Below are 21,392 nucleotides of genomic sequence, written 5' to 3' on the forward strand. Positions count from 1 at the left end.
TATTGTGAGGTCGGTACGCTTTACCCACTTCATCTGGGGCTCACCGGTCCCCAGCTCCTAGGGTTGAGCTCCCCGTACCTCACTTTGGAACTTTGATGCTAGTGAGGTCCCTTGTTCTCCAGTCTTTGGCCCGAGGGGCCACGGCAGGGGGATCTAGCTCTGACATCCGTCTCCCCATCTCCCCTCAGTCTGCTTGGACCACTCCTTCGGCCATGACTGCAGCCTGACCTGTGATGACTGTAGGAACGGAGGGACCTGTTTCCCGGGCCTGGATGGCTGTGACTGCCCCGAGGGCTGGACTGGAGTCATCTGCAATGAAAGTGAGGCTGCTGGTGGGGTCTAGGCAGAGTCTGAGCCCCAAGAGCTGTGAGCATCCACTCTGTATGGTTCCCCCTACCTAACTCTTGGGAGAAGAATCCGAGTATGTCCACCAACCCCTCTGTCCATCCGTCTACCAAATAACCCATTTACCCACCCACTCACCTATCTATCCATCTGTTTATACACCCATCCATGTCTGTCCGTCCATCCATCCATCCATCCGTCCATCTGTCCATCCACCTCCCCACCATCTTATCAGTCCTTCCCTCTCTTTGGTAAGTGTATCCTGACTGTCCCTGCTTGTATTAGACATGGTGCTAGGATGTGGGACACTCTGGGGACCCGCACCCCAGAGTAAGTGACTCCAATGACGTCAGTGCATAGCTAAGACGGTCAGGGGTGACTATGAAGCGAGCTAGTGGGCGGGAACTATGAAACCAGCTAATGAGAGCAGAGCCTTGCCCAGGACTGCACAACAACACAGTAGCTGAAGCACTTTGGAAGCGAATCTGCCAGGGACGGCATTAGGCTCTTCAGGCCGCGAGACTCACCCGAAAGGGGCCGTCCGATTAAAAAGGGTTGCTGTGTGCGTTGGGTGTCAAGCTGTAGTCGTTGGCGAGCGACGTCAGCTGTGGGTGTGTTTGGAGCCATGAGGTGCAGCGGCTCCTGGCTGGTGTTTGAAATGGGCACCTGCGATGCTAGGAGGACCCAAGTTCTGCTGGCTGGTGACCCTGGCGTTTCCCTGCCACCCCTGTCACAGCTTGTCCTCCGGACACTTATGGGAAGAACTGTAGCTCACCCTGCATCTGTCAGAATGGTGGGACCTGTGACCCGGTGTCAGGAGCCTGCCGCTGTCCCCCGGGTATCGGCGGGGCCCACTGTGAGGACGGTACGTGTAACTCCTCTGGGAGCTCTGGAGAAAGGGAAGGAGCATGTGGAGCTTGGTGCACACTCTGTTCTTGTGCCTTCAGGGCTTTAGGCAGAGCCTGGGAGGGACCGAAGACCTTCAGCGAGACTGGCGTTGGTTTTTTGCCTTGTTGCTAATTTCCTGGGACTTAGAAGGTTGAGTGAGACTCAATTGGATGGGTGGAGTGGATTCCCTGGGGAGGTGGTGAGCCCCTTGGACCAGGGAGCATTTGAGCAGAGCCGTGGGATGGCCAGCTGAGATCTGCAGGAGGAATTCTGTCTGTGCCGGTGGCTCAGGATGCTTGACTTCCTGTCTAGCTGAAGTTACAACACTTTGGGAGAATCAGTTCATGGGAATAAACTTCCGTGTGTGTGTGTGTGTGTGTGTGTGTGTGTGTGTGTATGCACGTGCATGTGTGTGTGTATGCATGCACGTGCATGTGTGTGTGTGTGCACGTGTGTATGCATGCACGTGCATGTATGTGTGCATGCACGTGCATGTGTGTGCATGTGTGTGTATGCATGCATGTGCGTGTGTGCGCGCACGTGCATGTGCGCATGTGTGTGCGTGCATGCGTGTGTGTGCGCGCGTGTGCATGTGTGTGTGAGTGCATGTATGTGTGTGTGTGTGCGTGTGTGTGCGTGCATGCATGTGTGTGTGTGTGTGTGTGTGAGTGTGTCTTTACCTTCAGGCGTCCAGTGCTTTAGTTCTTCCACTTTGCTCCTGTTAGAGCAGTGGGTCTCAGCCTTCCTGATGCTGCTTTAATTCAGTTCCTCATGCTGTGGTGACCCCAAGTTCCTCATGTTGCGGTGACCCCAAGTTCCTCATGCTGTGGTGACCCCAGCCATGACAGTGTCTTTGTTGCTGCTGTACAGCTGTGCTTTGCTACCATTGTGAGCCCGGATGGAAATACCTCATAATGCAGGTTGAGAACCGCTGTGGTAGAGTGAGAAGGCACAGTTGACAGAGCCCAGCTCTGGGGCCCAAGGGGGGCAGTCTGAGGACAGTGGGGTGCCCAGGCAGCTACACAGTGTTCCCTGCTACCCCCCTCAGCTTACTGTCCCTGTTGTCCCTCTCTCTCAATCTCCTGCAAGTGTGTGGAGACTGGAAGCGCCACAGGCGTGACAGGCTCCAGGTGGCCTTAGGGTCGTGTGGCAGGTGTAGGATCTGAGTTGACATCACTCCCCAAGAGACTTTTCTCCTGAAGTCTTGAGGGAGGGCCACCAGACTCCCCAGCAAGTGAAATGTCCCAGTGTAGGCGAGCTGGAGGAGGCCCCTGGGGACAGCAGGCAGACTTTCAGGGTGGAGACCTCATTGGGCCCTTGCGTTAGTTTCCCAGGGTGTCCCTTACTTTGGGGCTCCGTCCTTCTTGTCTCTGCCTGTGACCCTACATGCTCACACCTCTTTGCTGCCTTCCTCTCTCTATCTCAAAGGTTGCTTGCCCAGAAGCTAAAAACATTATTTATTATTGGATTTGGGGGTCCACTTGGGCAAAATGTGGGGTGGTCTTATCTCAAGATCGTGGAGACAAGGACATGGCAGCTTTTGGGATTTCACTTCCAACTGTCTATGTCCCTTTTGGTAGGAGGGACAAGGGACAAGGGCAGAGCCAGAGGGAGAATGGCTGCCTTAGCCCTGAGGGCGCCCAGGCTGGGGTATGGCCCTGACCAGGGGAGGCCTTGTAACCTTCCCTCACTGGTGGAGAGGTTGAGCTTAGCATTCTGTGTGGGTCAGAGGTCAGGGCACTTAGGAGAGCTTCTGTATCTCCCAGGCTGTGCCGATGGGTGTGCACAGCCTCCCCCCCCCCCCCCCCCCCCGCCGCCCTGTCAGTGCTGCTGGCTCTGAGGGGATGGCCAGCCCAACCAACATGCCTCATCAGGAGGCTCAGCTTCTGTCTGTCAGGCACAGATGCTCCTGTCTCCTGTCCTGGGTACCAGGCCCCTGAGTGTGCCTTCTCTGAGGACCGTGTGTGGGTGGGCCAACTTCTCTCTTCAGTTCTCACTAAGCTGTCCCCCCACAGGCTGCCCCAAGGGCTTCTACGGCAAACACTGTCGTAAGAAATGCCACTGTGCCAACCGGGGCCGGTGCCACCGCCTCTACGGGGCCTGCCTCTGTGACCCAGGGCTTTATGGCCGCTTCTGCCACCTTGGTGAGTTCTGCTCTGTCCTTCTATATGAATGGAAGCGGGGGGTGGTGGGGCACGCCTTTAATCCCCAGCACTCGGGAGGCAGAGGCAGGCGGATCGCTGTGAGTTCGAGGCCAGCCTGGTCTACAAAGCAAGTCTAGGACAGTCAAGGCTACACAGAGAAACCCTGTCTCGAAAAACCAAAACTTTTATATGAATGGGACCATCTGAGTCTGACCCTGCTAGAAGCACCGTGGCAGCCGCTGTGGATGGGTTGGTTTGAGATTGTCTTCCAGATCCTGTTTGTGCTGGCCTCCACTGGTAGTGGAGCAAGGTGAACCAGACTTCCTAGGAAGCTTCTGGGGACACTGATATTGGCTTGTGGAACAAAGCCAAACCTCCTCCCCCAGCCTCTGCCAGAGGCCCCCATCTCTGGGTGCACAAAGTCTCAGGGAAGGAAGGGCACCATGATCAGCAGAGAAGGGAGGGGGCGAACGTAATTTTGATATTTGTAAAAGCTACACAAGTGAAAGAAGCAGCTGGGGTTGTCCGAGCTGGACAGTGGTGCTGCCCAGGGACAGCCCCTCAGCTGTGCGACCCTGTTCTCAGCCCTAGGTCCCCAGGCATGAGCTGCTGTGCTAGGAGTCCTAGAATGTTCTGGAAGGGGCTCAGCTACAGCAGCCCACCAGTGTCACCTTTACTGATTCAGGCTGACTGGGGAGGGTGCTGTAGTGGGCAGGCCTCTTATGGCTCTGTGTCTGCAGCCTGCCCTCCCTGGGCCTTCGGGCCGGGCTGTTCGGAGGACTGCCAGTGCGAGCAGTCACACACGTGGTCTTGTAACCCGAGAGATGGCAGCTGCTCCTGTAAGGCTGGCTTCCGGGGCGAGCGGTGCCAGTCAGGTGAGCCTCTGGAGGAGAGGGAGGTCCCCGGGCTACTGAGAACCCCCATCTCACATCTCTATCTTGCCTCTCACACTGCAGAGTGTGAGCCAGGCTTCTTCGGGCCGGGCTGCAGACACCGTTGCACCTGTCCACCAGGGGTGGCCTGCGACCCTGTGAGTGGAGAGTGTCGGAAGCAGTGTCCTCCTGGCTACCGGGGGGATGACTGTGGCCAAGGTGAGTGGCTGACCCTTGGGTTTCCAGCAGCTGGGGTTACTTGTACTGGACAGCAGCAAAGATGCACAGCTGGAAACTGCTGATCCAGTGCCTGGGTATAAGTGGCCCCTTTTTTACCTACTGTCATCACAGTGGCATATGGTTCCTGGACTGTCTTAGAGGTGCTGATAAGAGGGACTGGCCTGTCTGCTGGCTCAGGCCAGGGAAACGGTCAGCACCTCTGTGGTGTGACTGTCCATACCTCACCTCACTGAAGCTCCACACTGGGGTCTGGGGCAAGATGGATGAGAAAGCAAGCAGGAGCCAGTGTAAGATGGAGTGAGTGCCTGCTGAGGGTGCTTTGAAGAGTTCTAGCCTGGGGTGTACGAGTGAGCACAGACAGTGGTAATTATTTGGCAGGAAGAAGAGTGGATGGAGCTCAGGACTGCCAAGGGGCAGACTGGTAACATGGGTCCTTAGCTGTCACTGGGAGGCCTGAGGCAGGGCTGCGGAGCAGGTGGCAAATCACACCCTGGTTTGTTGGCAGCCCAGTCTGTATGGGCTGAGAGGTTGACCTAGAGCCCCAGGACATGCTGTCATCAGCACCGTCTACACCGGCAGGGGACATGTGATAGGTATTGTGGGCTGTGATCTTTGAAGTGAGGGTCTAAGCCTGTATAACGTGTGGAATGCTGGCTGGACCCTCAGGCATTCAGCCTGACCAGGAGAGGATACATCCATGTAGTCTCAGGCCCCTGAGGGAGGGGGCACAGGCCCCTTGGTGTTTGTGTTGGGGTCAGTACAGCTGCCGCCAACAGGGTGCGGAGGTTTGAGTGTCTCTTAGCATAGAGCTTGCTATCTGTACCCATTGGTCAGATTAGACGGGAGTTCAGAGCCTGAGTGTGACCGGCTTCACGGCTTCACGTGGGCAAGGCTGGAGAGGAATTCAGGAGCCGCCAGCCATCTCCTCCTTTCCCCTCTCTGTAAGGAAGAAAAACAGAGAAGTCCCCAGCACCACCCAGCCAGGGGCATAGAGGTCAGCTTGGCAGAATCCCATCTGCAGGGTGAGGCCTGGCGAGGGTTCTCAGGTCTCGCTGGCACGGGAGATAATATGGCGGGCTCCAACCCAGTCTACAATCCCCAGACCTGACCCGCTGTCAGGATTCTGTGGTCACCAGCTCTGTTCATCAGCTCTGGGCACCCAATTTCCATTTGTACAAGCATCTGGGGAGCAGACAGGACCAGGCCTTCTAACAGAGCCAACCAGAACATGCACACTCACGTGCCTGTGTAGTGTGCCGTCCCCGCCAAGCCCGTGTCCTCCTCCTCCAGGTTCTGTGCGGCATGCCAGGCCCAGTGAGGCAGCTGTGCAGGGAAGCCCTCTTCCCACCAGTCCTGGGGCCTGACCCCTGTGCTAAAAGGAAAAGGGACCATCCCCTTTTCCCTTTATTTTATTAAAGCCTCCAGTGCCGCCCCCAAGGACAGACCACAGGAAATGACACACATGCTTTTTACAGAAATGGCTCCCCCTTGTTATTAGGCCTGGAAATTGTTACTGCCCCAAACACAGATCCATGCTCAGTTAATGGAGAGAGCTCCTGAGGCCTTGAGGAATACCTCATGAGCCATGTTGGGCTCTCACACCCTGGTCTGTGCTGTGTGGTTGCCTCTGTGTGTGTGTGTGTGTGTGTGTGTGTGTGTGTGTGTGTGTGTGTGTGTGTGTGTGTGTATGCATGCGTGTGTGCGCATGCGTGTGTGCACGAGTGTCCGCGTGTATATTCTCAGGCGCCTAAAGCCTGCGCATGTGTTGTGCCCATCTGCATCAGGCCTGCTGATTCATTCTAGCAAAGGGCAGAGTGGGCAGGCACCAGGCAGGCAGGAAGCTATCTGTGCATCCTAACTTCCTGCCCCAGCCTCACGCTCTGTTCTCCCCAGGCCCTGTGAGCAGGGCATGTGTGAGGTGCTTTACCAAGTGAGGCCACTCAGGGCTGCTGCAGGCACCAAGGAGAGGCCATATGCATTGAGGCCCTGCCTTTGGCCACTCCTCTCCATGGCACCCCGATTGCCATACTCAGTGTAGCTTGAGTTTCAGAGTGTGGGGGGCAGAGCTCTGGGGCCCTTCCTTACTCTTTGTTCGGATCAGCTACCACACCTCATCCTGCCAGCACATGGCTATAGCTGTGGGGCCCAGAAGCCAGGCATGAAGGGGGAGGGGGAAGGACTGGCACACCTTGCTTGACTTGACTGGAGGAGGTCCCCTGGGAGGACCATTCCAGGGCAGGAATGGGAGCACCATCCTGGGGCAGGAATGGGCGCACCATCCTGGGGCAGGAATGGGCCTCTGCTCCTGGGAGCTCTCCAGGGTCCTGGATGACCACAGCTGTCTGCTGTATAGGCTGCCTAGTCCTCGGGCTGCCCTGCCCCTGCCTCTTCCTACCTCTGGCCCAGACTGCCCTCTCCCAACCCCCACCCCCACCCCCAACTAAGTTCCTGTCCCCATATCCTGTCCAGGTCGCCCTGGGGCTGCAGGGAAAGCTCCCAGTCTTGACCACTGCACACAGAGTGGCTGAGGCCACCTGCTCTCCCCCACAGAGTGCCCAGTAGGAACATTTGGTGTGAACTGCTCGGGTTCCTGCTCCTGTGTGGGGGCCCCCTGCCATCGAGTCACGGGGCAGTGTCTGTGCCCACCAGGGAAGACTGGGGAGGATTGTGGAGCAGGTGAGTGATGGCTGCGTGCCTCCAGACAGTCCCAGCCCTCTGTAGTGTTGAGAATACCATCCTGGACCACACTTAGCAACCCTTGATCCCAGGCCTAGGCTCTATTTGAGGGACCCCTGATCCCAGACCTGGGATGTTTGGGGACCCCACCATACACCATTTTGGGACCTTAGCCCTGACCCTGAGGTGATAGGCTCCTTCATAGTAGCTGCAGGGATACATACTAGAGCAAGCTGGGGTCTGGGAGGTGTCCGGAGCTGCCCAGTGAGCCTTGGCCCTGCAATATGGTCCTCCTGGATGGTCAGCTCCCTGCATGGAGGACTTGCCTCTCAGCCAGGGTCCTTAGTTTGCTGTCCAGTTTTTCCTGGAGTTGGGTTTACTTATCTGGGTGGGTGTTCTGCAGCCTTGGAATTCTGAAGCCTGCTCTTTTTTCCTGGGCCGTCTTTTATGGGCACAGCGGTTCCCTTTCTGAGTTGTGGCAGGAGGGGCTTTCAGTGCTGTGTCAGGCACACAGCGTTGTGCCAGCCAGAGTGCTAGGGAAAGAGTAACTAAAAGTGGGCTTCAGATTGTCCCGAGGGCCGCTGGGGGCTCGGCTGTCAAGAGATATGCCCTGCATGTGAGCACGGTGCCAGCTGCCACCCCGAGACCGGAACCTGCCTTTGTCTCCCTGGCTTTGTGGGCAGCCGCTGCCAGGATGGTGAGTGTGGCTTGCATCTGGCCTCAGCCTGTGGCCCTGGGTGGGCACACCAGACCGCCACACTCACCTTTTTCACCCAACAGCTTGCCCGGCAGGCTGGTTTGGGACTGGCTGCCAGATGAGATGTGCTTGTGCCAATGACGGGCACTGCCACCCGGCCACTGGACGCTGTAGCTGTGCCCCTGGGTGGACTGGCCTCAGCTGCCAGCGAGGTATGTGGGTCCTTTGCCCTTCCCTTTGTTCACTGGTTCCCTCCCTTGCTCTGACCTGGCTGTGGAGCTCACACACGATGACTCTGAGTTCTGTTGCAGCCTGTGACAGTGGACATTGGGGGCCCGATTGCATCCACCCTTGCAACTGCAGTGCAGGCCATGGGAGCTGTGATGCCGTCAGTGGTCTGTGCCTGTGTGAAGCTGGCTACGAAGGTGCACAGTGTGAGCAGTGTGAGTTCTGGCCTGGCACTTGTACCCCTTTCTCACTGCGCGCACAGGCATGCGCGCGCGTGCGCACACACACACACACACACACACACACTACACTTGCATATGCACATACATGCATACACATGTACCTGAGTTTTCTGGTGCACAGATAACATACATGTGCATTCATTGTCTCCCACCCGTCACTGGCAGACTTAAAGCTCACCTGGAGTAGCAGGTGGGGATCCAGGGCTGTCCCAGCCTAGGAGGAGAGGAAGGGGGTCCTTAGGCCCCTGTGTGAACTCTTCCGAGACTTGTGCATGGGCTGTGAATGGGTCAGGGTAGCTGGTCTTAGAGGTATCCCTTTGGGTCCTGAAGATGAGGTCTTACCTCCCATCTAGGGCCCAGGCATGCAGAGTGTGTGGTAAGGCCGCCACATGTCCACACTGTTGGGAGGGGGAGGGGCTTCTTTGCCGGCTAGGCCTTTGTCTGGCCAGACCTGGTGTCCTTGCAAATGGTGGGACGGCCTTTGTGTCTCAGGGTGTCGCCAGGGGTACTTCGGACCCAACTGTGAGCGGAAGTGCAAGTGTGAGCACGGGGCGACCTGTGACCATGTCAGCGGGGCCTGCACCTGCCCGGCCGGCTGGAGGGGGAGCTTCTGTGAGCACGGTAAGCCGGGTGCAGGCCGGGGTGGCCCTGGGTGCAGGGCAGCGGTCTCTGGCCTCTGGGCCTCCTGACAGTGCCACCTCTGTCTGTAGCCTGCCCAGCTGGCTTCTTCGGGTTAGACTGCAGCAGTGCCTGCAACTGCTCTGCTGGGGCCACCTGTGATGCTGTCACTGGCTCCTGCGTCTGCCCAGCTGGCCGCCGGGGCTCACGCTGTGCCCAGAGTATGTAAGGGGTCTCAGCCTGGGTACTGTGTGGAGCATGGGTCCTTCATTGGGGGAGCAGCCCTGGGGCCCCTTCCCTGCTTTGCCCGTGAGGCTCGTGAGGCTGCTCTGCTCGGGTGACCCTGAGACTCTGGTAGATCTGCTCAGCCCCCTGGGCACCTCCTGCTGTAGCCCCTCCCCCCCCCCCACCCCCTGTATGTTTCTGATGGTTCCTCTCCCCTCGCAGCTTGCCCACCCCTCACCTATGGGCTTAACTGCAGCCAGACTTGTACCTGTTTCAACGGTGCCTCCTGTGACCCTGTCCATGGGCAATGCCACTGTGCCCCTGGCTGGATGGGACCCACGTGCCTGCAGGGTAAGCCCTGTGTAGGAAGGAGTTCAGGGTCACATCCTGGGTAGTGGCCCATGGGAGGACACCGGAAGGGAACTTGACCTTGGCCTTTAGTGTCATGCCCCTAAGGCCAGGTTGGTGGGTCCAGGACAGGCTTGGGCTCTGACGTCATAGAACCAGCCCGGTAAGATTCCAGCTTGACGATCAGATTGGGCTTCGGGGTTGTGTGGAAACGTGTGGAACTCTAAAGGTCTCTGTTAGCGGGATGCTAAGGCTCACTTCTGCTTTCTGGGCCCCAGGCTGCCCCGCTGGCCTGTATGGCAAGAACTGTCAGCATTCCTGCCTTTGCCGCAATGGAGGGAGCTGTGACCCCGTCTTGGGCCAGTGCACGTGCACAGAAGGCTGGACTGGCTTGGCCTGTGAGAATGGTGAGCTGTCTGGCCTGGGTGGAAGACATGTCCTATGAGGAGGACTCCCTGATGAGGGGAGGCAGCCTACTGGGAGGGGGGGGTTGCCTTCTGTCCACGACCACAGGTGCAGGAAGGGTGTCTCCTAGACAGAGCTCTTGCCCAGAAAGTTAGACCCTTATCCTACCCCTGCTTTTACAGAGTGCCTTCCTGGACACTATGGAGCTGGCTGTCAGCTCAGCTGCAGCTGCCTTAACGGGGGCACATGTGACCGGCTTACAGGCCACTGCCACTGCCCAGCTGGCTGGACTGGGGAGAAGTGTCAGAGCTGTGAGTGGGTTCTGGGGAGCTGGGCGGGGGGCGGGGAGGAGAGGGTTCTGCCAGGGGTGGCTCAGTTTCACTCCATGCTGAAGACACGGGCCAGGTCTGGTTCTTACCAGAGTGGCCCACTGTTAGATGGGTGCAGGGCTTTCTGGCTGCACCTACGAGGCCAGCCTGGTTGTCTGGTGTGCTTCTGTTTTGGGGAGAGGGGTGTGTGCCTTATCTCAAGGCTTCGGAGAAAAAGCCTTGGTCTGTGGACTGGAAGCCTGTACTGTCCAGGGCTCCACGATTGCAGGGTGCTGCCTGGGCTGCTGTGCCCATGGCCCCTGTTCACTCCCACCCCCAGGCCTCAACCCCCTCTCAGAGTCTGGGCAAGTGGCTCATCCTCAGTCTACCTTCACCGAGTCTTCGCTCACTGGTTCCCCTTCTTCGTAGGCACCACCATTTGCAGCTCAGCTTAGAGTCGCAAGCCTGGGGCCTCTGGGAGGCCTCAGGGGGACCCAGTGACTCACCATAGCTTCTGGTGCCAGCCTCCCCTTCACCCTAGATTTCCATGGACAGAGGCTCTGGGGCTGTAATTCCTAGCCTTCTGTCTGTCTCTCACACCACAGCCTGTGCCAATGGCATGTTTGGGGTCCGCTGTGAGGAGCGCTGTGCCTGCCGGAGAGGTGCCACCTGCCACCATGTCACAGGGTCCTGCCTCTGCCCCCCAGGATGGAGGGGTTCACACTGTCAGGACGGTGAGCATAGACAACAGTGCATGGACCCGATTCTGGGAGGCAGCTGGCTCTGCGCGGCCACCTCAGGGCTCCCCACACTGCCCCTTTCCCGGGAGCTCTATCTAAGTCTTCCCTTCCCACAGCCTGTCCACATGGCTGGTTTGGAGAGACGTGTGCCCAGCGTTGCCACTGCCCACCTGGCTCCTCCTGCCACCATGTTACTGGGGAGTGTCACTGTCCACCCGGCTTCACTGGGCCTGGCTGTGAGCAGGGTAGGTGCTCACCCTGACATCTGCTTTATGGAGAGGGACAACTGGGGGATTCCTGAAGGCCAGGCCAGGCCTGACCCTGCCTGGCCTATACCCAGCCTGCCAGCCTGGCACCTTTGGAAAAGACTGCGGTTACCGATGCCAATGTCCTGGTGAGACCTGGACCTGTGACCCTGCTTCAGGGGCCTGTACATGTGCCGCCGGTTACCACGGCACCAACTGTCAGCATCGTGAGTGTGTTGCCCACTGTCTCAGGGCATCTGGGGTTCTGTCTGTCATCCCGGTGTGCAGGGTGGAGGGGGGGCAGCTCGCAGGGGTTCCGTGCCACGGGTGCAGGGGTGCTGCAGGTGTGACTCTAGGCCCCAGCTTGTGTAGCAGACCCCCCGCCCCTCTCTCTCTGCAGGATGCCCATCTGGGCACTATGGGCCAGGCTGCAAACAAGCTTGTAAGTGTCTTAATGGTGGCTCCTGCGACACAGCCACAGGAGCCTGCTTCTGCCCTGCTGGGTTCCTTGGGTCCGACTGCAGCCTCGGTGAGGAGCCAGGTTGCAGGGCTGGGTTGTTGAGTTTCTGGGAGAGGGCACAGGGCCCTGATGGACAGCCTGTGGGAGGGGGTCATGGACAGGGCCCTGACAGACAGCCTATGGGAGGGGGGGTGTGGACAGGCCCCTGATGGACAGCCTGTGGACAGGGCCCTGACGGACAGCCTATGGGAGGGGTGCATGGCCAGGCCCCTGCCCACCAGCTTCCCTGATTCTTGAGTACCCTGTTGCAGAATTAAGCTAGAGTGGCAATTAGAAGAGCGTGCTATCCTGGGGCATCAGTGAGACCCCAAAGGTCTCAGGGTTCTGGCCAGCTCTAGCCCAGATAACCAAGCAGAACCCAGTGGACAAGCATCCTGTCCAGGGAAGGAAGGGCCTTTTGAGTCATTTGGAGTCTAGGCGGGGCTGTGGTGGCAGTGTCTCTGTAGAGATGTCCTGGGGCCCAGCTCCCAGCAGAGCCTTTTCATGGAGGAAGAAGGGGGCTGGCTCTGGCTCGCCTGTCTTGTCCTGTCACTGCGATTGGTATAGCCTTAGGCAGAGCTCAAGTGGAAACAGCTACTCACCTGGCCCCTCTCCACAGCTTGTCCACAGGGTCGCTTTGGTCCCAGTTGTGCCCATGTGTGCGGATGTGGGCCAGGGGCGGCCTGTGACCCTGTGTCAGGGACTTGCATCTGCTCTCCTGGAAAGACTGGCGTCCGCTGTGAACATGGTGAGCAATTGCTGGGCACTGGGCACATGCGCAGTTCACTGGTGTGTCACTGAGCTATGGAAGGGGTGTGCCTGTTCCCCGGGGACACATTCACACACTCAAAGCCTCTGTGGATTCCCCAGAAACCTTGAGGCTGAAAAGCAGGCCCCCTCATCATGTGAATAGCCGGCCTTGTTGGCAGGCCGGCCACTCCATGCCAACTCGGGCGTCGCCCACTCAGGGCTCTTGAGACTTGGTTCCCTCCGGGCCTGTTCCTGTCTCTCTGGCCAGGGAACTCCTCCTGAGCCTGGTAGCACTTGTGTCCTGATGTCTTCATGGAAGGGTGTCTTCCTGATCTTTTTCACCGGGCCCTGGCTCGGGGTCCACAGCAGAGACAAGCTGGAAATGGATAGACAGGGGACAAGAGTCATGGCTCACACTCATGTCAAGTGTGCCAGGTCCCAAAGCCACAGGCACAGCTCCTCCCTGGGTCCTCACAAAGCCGTTCTTTGAAGCCTTGTTCCCAGCCTAGTGCTCCTAGGACTGAGAAGCCGAAGGCCAGGCTGTGGCCAGGCTGCCTCCTGCAACGGCAGCAGTGTGGGCACGCTGTGTGCAAGGTGGCCAGCAGGCCGCCTTCGAGTCCCCATGGCCGGCCAGTCCTGCTTCTGCGTCTCCACGGTGCACATTCTCAGCCCTGAGCACGTGTGATGGGAAAGCCTGTCTGACTCCTCGCTGGCTGTGCAGGTGCTTACACTCCCCTGAAGAGTGTGGTCCCAGCCAGGCATGGTGGTGGCACTCAGGAGGCAGAGGCAGGCCGGATCGCTGTGAGTTCGAGGCCAGCCTGGTCTACAAAGAGTCCAGGACAGCCAGGGCTAACAGAGAAACCCTGTCTCGAAAAACAAAACAACAACAACAAAAAAGAGAGTGTGGTCCCCTTTATCCTAAACTAGACCTGATGCTGGCTGCCCACGATTCTGAGTGAGGATGGATGCTGTAAGGGCAAGGCCAGCACTAGGCAGCTTAGGGAGCGTTTGTTGAGTGAATGCCAGCCTGGATGGGGACCTGTCCTGTCCAACCCTTGCCAGAGTCCTCAGCTGGGCCTGCCTTCTGCCACTAGGCTGTCCTCGGGACCGGTTTGGCGAGGGCTGTGAGTTCACCTGTGCCTGCAGGAATGGTGGCCTGTGTCACGCTATCAACGGCAGCTGTTCCTGCCCGCTGGGCCGGATGGGGCCACACTGTGAGCAGGGTGAGTGAGCGTACGAGGGCAGCTGGCTGAATTGTCCACCTGGCTGATGAGCAGGGGAGGGCCCTGCTCTGGACCCTGAGAAGGATGCAGAGTTTTAGGGTCTGGGTGGCTGTGTAGGGGCACTGAGTCAGGCAGTACCTGAGGAACCATTTGTCCGTCCCTGCGCAGCCTGCCCTTCTGGGCGCTATGGTGCTGCCTGCCTCCTGGAGTGTTCCTGTTGGAACAGTGGCACCTGCGAGCCCACCACGGGTGCTTGCCTCTGTGGCCCTGGCTTCTATGGTCCAGCTTGTGAACACCGTGAGTGGGGGTGTCCCCCTTACCTTCCGTACCCTGTCTAGGCTGGTCCTGGTTCATGAGAGCAATGGCCACCTTCTCATTCACTGCCCATGGGGAGAGATGGGATCGCCCTGACCAGGCTGTGTGAGGCTAGAGGTGCCTGCTCAGGGTCACACAGAACACGTGGAGATAGGCTTCCATGTCAGCTCCGTCATAGGCCTCTACCTTGCCGTGTGAGCCCTGGCTGGCCTGCTGGGGTGTGTTGTGTGAACCAGGAAAGAGGGAGGCTGGGACACACAGGAAGGGGCCTCTGTCAGCTCTCGGACTTGGTACTTTGCCCGCTCTCGGAAAAACTAGTGGCTTCTGCTGCCTTCTGCCTTTGACTCATCCTAACCCAAGTCCTCCTTCAGGCTGCCCGCCTGGCTTCCATGGGTCTGGCTGCCAGGAAGTCTGCGAGTGTCAACAGGGAGCTCCCTGTGACCCTGTCAGTGGCCAGTGCCTCTGCCCCGCTGGCTTCCATGGCAAGTTCTGTGAGGGAGGTGAGTGCCCCAACCCCTCCCCCACTAAGCCCTTTTACTGTTTACTGTCGTGTTTAATCTGGGGAAGGGGACACTGAGCCCGCTGTCCCCACAGGGTGTAAGCCAGGCTTTTTTGGAGACGGCTGCCAGCAACATTGTAACTGTGACAAGGGCGCACCCTGTGACCCTGTCAGCGGCCTCTGCCTTTGCCCACCAGGGCGCACGGGAGCCACGTGTGACCTGGGTGAGTGGAGGGCCCTTCCTTCCCAGCATGGGACCCGAGGGTCAGTCCGCACTAATCGCAAACATCGATCGATCACGTGGGTTGGGTGCCTGCGTGCCAGGCCTCAGAGTGGCAACTGTGCCCTTCTAGGACCTTTGTCCTAGCCTGCCACCTCAGGGCACTGGGGCAGCAGCCAGTCACGCTGCATCAAGCATAGACATCCACTGGAGCTGCCAGGCTACGCCTCGCTCTGTGGGAGCCGAGAGTCTGGGGACGCTATCCGACCCCTTGAGACCAGCCTGCCTGCCTGAGGATGGGGGCTTTCCTGCTCGGGGTACAGAACTGACCTTGGGAGTTTTGGATTCATCCAGAGCCGGGGACAGCAGCTGTGGCTCCTGCCACATCAACCCAGGCACCAGGCAGGAGTGTGTGCCCAGGGCTGGTGAGATGCTTTTCCATGTAGGAACTCATGGCGCCAGAACACAGATTTCTATAGAGTGGATAGGAACCGTTCTCCTTTTCAGGGGAAACTGAGGCCCATGGCCTCCCCAGAGGACCCCACTCCACCTGACCTTCCCACCCACGGTCCAGGCAGACGTGGTGGTGTTTACACTTCTCTCTCCTACCTCCTGCCCCTCCAGATTGCAGAAGGGGCCGCTTTGGGCCTGGCTGTGCCCTGCGCTGTGACTGTGGGGGTGGTGCCGACTGCGACCCCATCAGTGGGCAGTGTCGCTGTGTGGACAGCTACACGGGGCCTACTTGCCGGGAAGGTGAGTCAGCTTCGGGGGGCGGGGAGACTGATGACTCCCCTGCCCCTGGCCGGGGATCCACCTCAGTGAGAAAACCGCCCATCCCACCCTGGCACCCAGAGAGCACGCAGCTCCCAGCAGAGACAAGTGAGCCTCCAGCGGGCAGGAATGGGTTACATTGCCAGCCTAGAACATGAGTCCTCCCCTAGAGGGGCCTGCAAACTGCGGTGGGAGCTCATGCAGCCATAGGCAGGCAGGGCGAGGTGATCAGTATGGAGGCGGGGGTGGGGTGCTGTATGCCCGTGTGCCTGTGAGTAGCAGTGTATGCATGTTTGCCAGCATACGCATGCACATCAGTGTGCTGTGAGCTACTGCATGTGCACGCGTGTTAGTACATCAGAGCATTGGCAAAAGCATGTGAGGCAACTATGTTTGTGCACGCACTGTGTGTGCATGTGCTCCAGATCTGTGTCTTCCTGATGGGTGTGCACTCCAGATACATACCCTACTGGTTTACATGTGCTGCAGGTATGCTGCTTCCTGGTGTGTGTGCTCAAGGCACATGGTCTGTGGGTGTGTGCGTGGGCTTTAGGTGTGCATTTGCTGGGTGAGTATGTGTTCCATGAATGCATTCTTCAGGTATATGTGTGTTCTAGGTGCGCGTGCTCCACGTGTACACACACGTGTGCCTACATCTTTGTGCATGTCCCAGTAATGTCTATGCACCAGGCATGTGACCTGTGCTGAATTCAAATGCGTATGCTCCAGTACATGTGTGTGCACCAGACACGCGCGTGTACACGTTGCATGCTTGAGCCTCATGCAGAGCTGAGTCAGTCCTCGTCCCTGAGGCTCTGTAGGACTGTACCTTCCACCTGCAAGCCAGAGCTGGGAGTACTGCACCCCTGTGACAGGCCGCACCTTTACGGGGTCTCTTGTCGGCTCCCCAGGCTCAGCCTGCTGAGGTGTTGGGAAGGACTTCTGCAGAGGGAGGTGGGAGGCTGGCCATGGTGCACTACAGGGTGAGGTGTGATAGAGGTGAGGACTCAGTCCCGGGAGTCCTCAGCTCGGAGCCCCCAGTGTAGACTGGATACTGTGTGATACTGTGTATAAGTGAATCGTGTTTACCCTGTTCAAGGTGGTTATGGTCTCAAATCGTTAAGAGCCATGCAATTAGGCTAGGTGCAATTTACTGACTGGTGCCTCCGTACATAATGCTATCCACAGTGACACCCAGTGGTCCAATATGGTACTACACCCTAGGCCATCCCACGTCCAGAGCCTTGATGTTTAGCAGGTCTCTGAAGATGGGGCTGTGGAGTCCTGGGCCAGCCCTGTTCCTGGGGGTGGGATTGGCTTAGCCTTAGGCGAAGCCTTTTGCAAGCAGCCTCAAATCCCTGCTCCCAGAATGGGAGAATGGGAGCTGAGTGGACCTCTGACTGTGTACGTGGGAGTGCGCTGGAGAAGGTTGTGCTGGTGGACATGTGGGGTCCCTGTGGGCGTGGGTGGACATGTGGGGTCCCTGTGGGCGTGGGTGGACATGTGGGGTCCCTGTGGGCGTGGGTGGATATGTAGGGATCCTGTGGGCGTGGGTAGACATGTGGGATCTCTGAGGGCATGGGTGGACATGTGGGGTCCCTGTGGGCGTGGGTGGACATGTGGGGTCCCTGTGGGCGTGGGTGGACATGTGGGGTCCCTGTGGGCGTGGGTGGACATGTGGGATCCCTGTGGGCATGGGTGGACATGTGGGGTCCCTGTGGGCGTGGGTGGACATGTGGGGTCCCTGTGGGCGTGGGGTGGACATGTGGGATCCCGTGGGCATGGGTGGACATGTGGGGTCCCTGTGGGCGTGGGTGGACATGTGGGATCCCTGTGGGTGTGGGTGGACATGTGGGGTCCCTGTGGGCGTGGGTGGACATGTGGGGTCCCTGTGGGCATGGGTGGACATGTGGGGTCCCTGTGGGCATGGGTGGACATGTGGGGTCCCTGTGGGCATGGGTGGACATGTGGGGTCCCTGTGGGCGTGGGTGGACATGTGGGATCCCTGTGGGCATGGGTGGACATGTGGGGTCCCTGTGGGCGTGGGTGGACATGTGGGATCCCTGTGGGCGTGGGTGGACATGTGGGGTCCCTGTGGGCGTGGGTGGACATGTGGGGTTCCTGTGGGCGTGGGTGGACATGTGGGGTCCCTGTGGGCGTGGGTGGACATGTGGGATCCCTGTGGGCGTGGGTGGACATGTGGGGTCCCTGTGGGCGTGGGTGGACATGTGGGGTCCCTGTGGGCGTGGGTGGACATGTGGGGTCTCTGTGGGCGTGGGTGGACATGTGGGGTCCCTGTGGGCGTGGGTGGACATGTGGGGTCCCTGTGGGCATGGGTGGACATGTGGGGTCCCTGTGGGCATGGGTGGACATGTGGGATCCCTGTGGGCATGGGTGGACATGTGGGGTCCCTGTGGGCGTGGGTGGACATGTGGGGTCCCTGTGGGCGTGGGTGGATATGTAGGGATCCTGTGGGCATGGGTGGACATGTGGGATCTCTGAGGGCATGGGTGGACATGTGGGGTCCCTGTGGGCGTGGGTGGACATGTGGGGTCCCTGAGGGCATGGGTGGACTTGTGGGGTCCCTGTGGGTGTTGGCGGACAATCGATGCCTTTATGTCCCATTACTGGTGTCTACCCAAGCTGACAATATGAGATGTCTGTTGGCCAGCTCACTGGGAGGCCACAGTTCAGGTGACAGGTCGAAAGCAGCTTGCCCAGAGGCAAAGGGGGTGTCTCATGCACTTCTCTGTATCCTCAGAACCTGGACCTTGGAGATGTGTCTGGATCATGCTGGGATGGGGCTGGGCTTGGCTCATGAGGGAAGAAGGCAGTGGCAGCCTGCAGTGTGGCTGTTTGGAGGATCCCCACCCCCACCTTGTTGCTGACTCTCTTTTCTTCCCCTGTCCCCAGTGCCCACACAGCTATCTTCGAGCAGACCAGCATCCCAGCACTCCAGCACCCCAGCACCATGAAGCACTAACTCAGAGGGACTCCCACAGAGTTCCACTACTGTGCTCCAGCCCAACGGACCCAGGCTTCCTCTGGTGCCTGAGAGGGTGTATGCGGGGCTCCTGGACCCACACCTCTTCTGGAAAGCTATGCGCCTCTGTGAAGGGCTGCGGATAGTCACACAGCTACCTACCACGGCCCTGTGGTCATGGGGAAGAAGGCTGGCTGTGGACACAAGGAATCCAGGCCTCAGGCCACCGTGTACATGGGGACCCTGCAGGGCACGCTGAGGAATACTGGCTCTCTTCTAGGACCTGAGTTGAGACCAAGATGTGAGTAGGCAAGGCCCCACCTGTCTCCCAGGTCCTCCTGGTGCTCGGCCACGGACTGCTGCAGCCAACTGACTGTTTACCTACAAACGCAGTTTGGCCCGTATTTATGTAAAGGTATTTATGGGCACTTCCACTTCTGTGACGGCCCTGGGTCAGCTGGAAGCCGCTGGATCCCAGAAGCTCAGACTCAGGTCTCCAGCGAGTGGGGTCAAGGGTTTTGTAAAGACCAATGAGTTAAAGACACAGTGGTGTCCTCATGGCCTGGGTTTCTGTGGTTTTCATGGACTCTGTGTTTTTCCAAGAGCGATTGGCATGAAAGTTCTCGGGTGGGATCCTCCCCCTAAATCAGGGAGGCCCAGGTGAGTTCTGTCCCCCTCTATAGTGCCAGGGGTGCCACAGCAGTCACACTGGGATTCTTCCCAGCTTCTGGCTCCAGGGGCATTGTTCTGGTGCCTGAGACACCCACAGAGACCTCGAAGGTGGCTTGTACAGAGAAGGATGTCCCCAAGGAGGCAGAGCAGGGCTGGTGTGGACGGCTTAGCCTAAACAGCCCACCCCTGCCTCAGCGGGCTGAGGGACAGGCAGCAATCACAGAAGCCAGGGCTCCCTGTGGACAGAGGCTGATGCCACAGGGAGAGGAATGTAGCCCAGAGCAGAGCTGTGGACAGGGGGAGGCCTGGACTTAGACCTGAGATTTTTTTTTTTTTTTTTTTTTTGGATCTGGGTAATGGCTGCCTCCTTCCTCTCCCACAGCAGCCAAGGCAGCTGAAACCTCCAGGGATGCTAGTCCAGGGGTAAGGGCATCAGTGGAAGGCAAGTCACAGGCCACCTGTGGTCCTGGCAATAGTTTAGCTGCATATAAAATCCAGCTAATTGTTCAATATGATAGTTTAGCTGGATATAAAATCCAGCTAATTGTTCAATATGATAGTTTAGCTGGATATAAAATCCAGCTAATTGTTCGATATGATAGTTTAGCTGCATATAAAATCCAGCTAATTGTTCAATATCAGAACATCACCATTTCCTGGTGTCAGTCTTTCCCTTGTGGAGTTTCTGGCCAGTCTGATTCTTGGTCCTTTTTCTCTGGGCACTTTAGAATTCCCCCTTTACTCCTGCACTGCTCCACACCTACACAAGCTCCTCCCCACTCACCATCTGGTCCCTTTACTTAACATCTCTCTGGTGGCCTGCTGACTTGACCTCCACATATATATCCCCCAATAATGTAATTGAAAAAACTCTTTTTCTAAAAAAAGGATCTAGCCTGTAAGGCTCAGCTGGAAAGTAGAGATACAACCATAGCAAGAAAACCTGGGGAAGGGGGTTTCTGTTTTTGTTTTGAGACAGGGTTTCCCTGTGTAGCCTTGGCTGTCTTGAACTCACTTTGTAGACCATGCTGTCCTTGGACGCAACAGAGACCTGCCTGATGCTGGGATTAAAGGCGTGCATCACCACACCCAGCTGGGAGGAGGTTTTTAAAACACTTTTTAAAAGGTTAATGTGTGTGTGTGTGCGCGCGCGCACGCATGCGCACGCTGTGAGTGAGGCTGCCTGTGGAGGCCAGAGGCTCCAGATCCGGCAGAGGGAGTTATGCGGTATGAGCTGCTCGGTGTGAGCACAGGTACCTCTGGAAGAGCAACACTGCTCTTAACTGCTGAGCCATCTCTTCAGCCCCTGAGGAAGTTTTGCTGTTGTGAAGGTGTGAAGCACCGTGGCTGTCTATTCACACACACGCACACATCACAGGGAGAGACAAACATACTGTGGTGTAACGTAACACATTCTAGAGACCTATAGGTTAGGCAAATCGAAAAGCAGTGATCAAATCTGCATAATTTTTAGCATGTTATATCCGTGCTCGGGATACTTACGTCTTATATACATTTATGTTTATACACACAGGGTCCAACTCAGGCCCGTAACACACTAGGCAGTGCTCTTACCACCTTAGCTACACGAAAGAGCCAAAACTCTCTCCTTTGAAGACTAATAAGACATCGGCTGGTTGGCTGGCTGATACAGGCCTTCCTATGTAGCTCTGGCTGGTCTGGAGTTTGCTAAACCAGGCTGACTCGGACTCAGATGTCCTCTCTCTCTGCTTCCCAAGTGCTGGGGTTACAGGCATGCACCACCATGCCTGGCTAGGCTGATACGTTTAAAAATATGAAGTGAATTGAGAGGCAGCTACAGACACAGCAGAGACCAACAGAGAGTGTGATGGGCTGCCACATGCAAACACCTTTACAGCAGGAATGTGGACACACTGTGGGGCGAGAAAAAAAGGTAGGGCTGGCATAAGCAGAGCATGAAGGAACTTGGGGCTGTCAAGATGGCTCAGTGGGCAGAGGTGCTTTGCCCGCCCTCCCCCAGGTGCCGCATTAACCTTGCCCGCCCTCCCCCAGGTGCCGCATTAACCTTGCCCGCCCTCCCCCAGGTGCCGCGCTAGCCTTGCCCGCCCTCCCCCAGGTGCCACACTGGCCTTGGCTGCCCTCCCCCAGGTGCCACATTAGCCTTGGCTGCCCTCCCCCAGGTGCCACATTGGCCTTGCCTGCCCTCCCCCAGGTGCCACACTGGCCTTGCCTGCCCTCCCCCAGGTGCCACACTGGC

The 21,392-nt window shown here is 58.0% G+C and overlaps 1 protein-coding gene across 1 annotated transcript in view; it reads left to right on the plus strand.

The window, feature by feature from the left end:
- Megf6 (multiple EGF like domains 6) overlaps window positions 1-21,231 on the plus strand; it is a 96,017-nt gene extending 74,786 nt beyond the window's left edge. The window contains exons 13-37 of the mRNA XM_051171113.1: window positions 189-320; window positions 1,082-1,210; window positions 3,249-3,377; window positions 4,118-4,252; window positions 4,334-4,468; window positions 7,040-7,165; window positions 7,731-7,862; window positions 7,946-8,074; window positions 8,174-8,305; window positions 8,825-8,953; window positions 9,043-9,171; window positions 9,398-9,526; window positions 9,802-9,930; window positions 10,111-10,239; window positions 10,842-10,970; window positions 11,093-11,221; window positions 11,317-11,448; window positions 11,622-11,750; window positions 12,340-12,468; window positions 13,565-13,693; window positions 13,862-13,990; window positions 14,380-14,508; window positions 14,603-14,731; window positions 15,352-15,480; window positions 21,188-21,231. Coding sequence (XP_051027070.1) covers window positions 189-320; window positions 1,082-1,210; window positions 3,249-3,377; window positions 4,118-4,252; window positions 4,334-4,468; window positions 7,040-7,165; window positions 7,731-7,862; window positions 7,946-8,074; window positions 8,174-8,305; window positions 8,825-8,953; window positions 9,043-9,171; window positions 9,398-9,526; window positions 9,802-9,930; window positions 10,111-10,239; window positions 10,842-10,970; window positions 11,093-11,221; window positions 11,317-11,448; window positions 11,622-11,750; window positions 12,340-12,468; window positions 13,565-13,693; window positions 13,862-13,990; window positions 14,380-14,508; window positions 14,603-14,731; window positions 15,352-15,480; window positions 21,188-21,231 — 3,161 coding nt within the window. The remainder of the gene's footprint in view (window positions 1-188; window positions 321-1,081; window positions 1,211-3,248; window positions 3,378-4,117; window positions 4,253-4,333; window positions 4,469-7,039; window positions 7,166-7,730; window positions 7,863-7,945; window positions 8,075-8,173; window positions 8,306-8,824; window positions 8,954-9,042; window positions 9,172-9,397; window positions 9,527-9,801; window positions 9,931-10,110; window positions 10,240-10,841; window positions 10,971-11,092; window positions 11,222-11,316; window positions 11,449-11,621; window positions 11,751-12,339; window positions 12,469-13,564; window positions 13,694-13,861; window positions 13,991-14,379; window positions 14,509-14,602; window positions 14,732-15,351; window positions 15,481-21,187) is intronic.
- Window positions 21,232-21,392: the final 161 nt, after the last annotated feature.

This window comes from Acomys russatus, chromosome 29 (genome assembly GCF_903995435.1).
Source record: "Acomys russatus chromosome 29, mAcoRus1.1, whole genome shotgun sequence".
In the NCBI taxonomy this organism is placed as follows: Eukaryota; Metazoa; Chordata; class Mammalia; order Rodentia; family Muridae; genus Acomys; species Acomys russatus.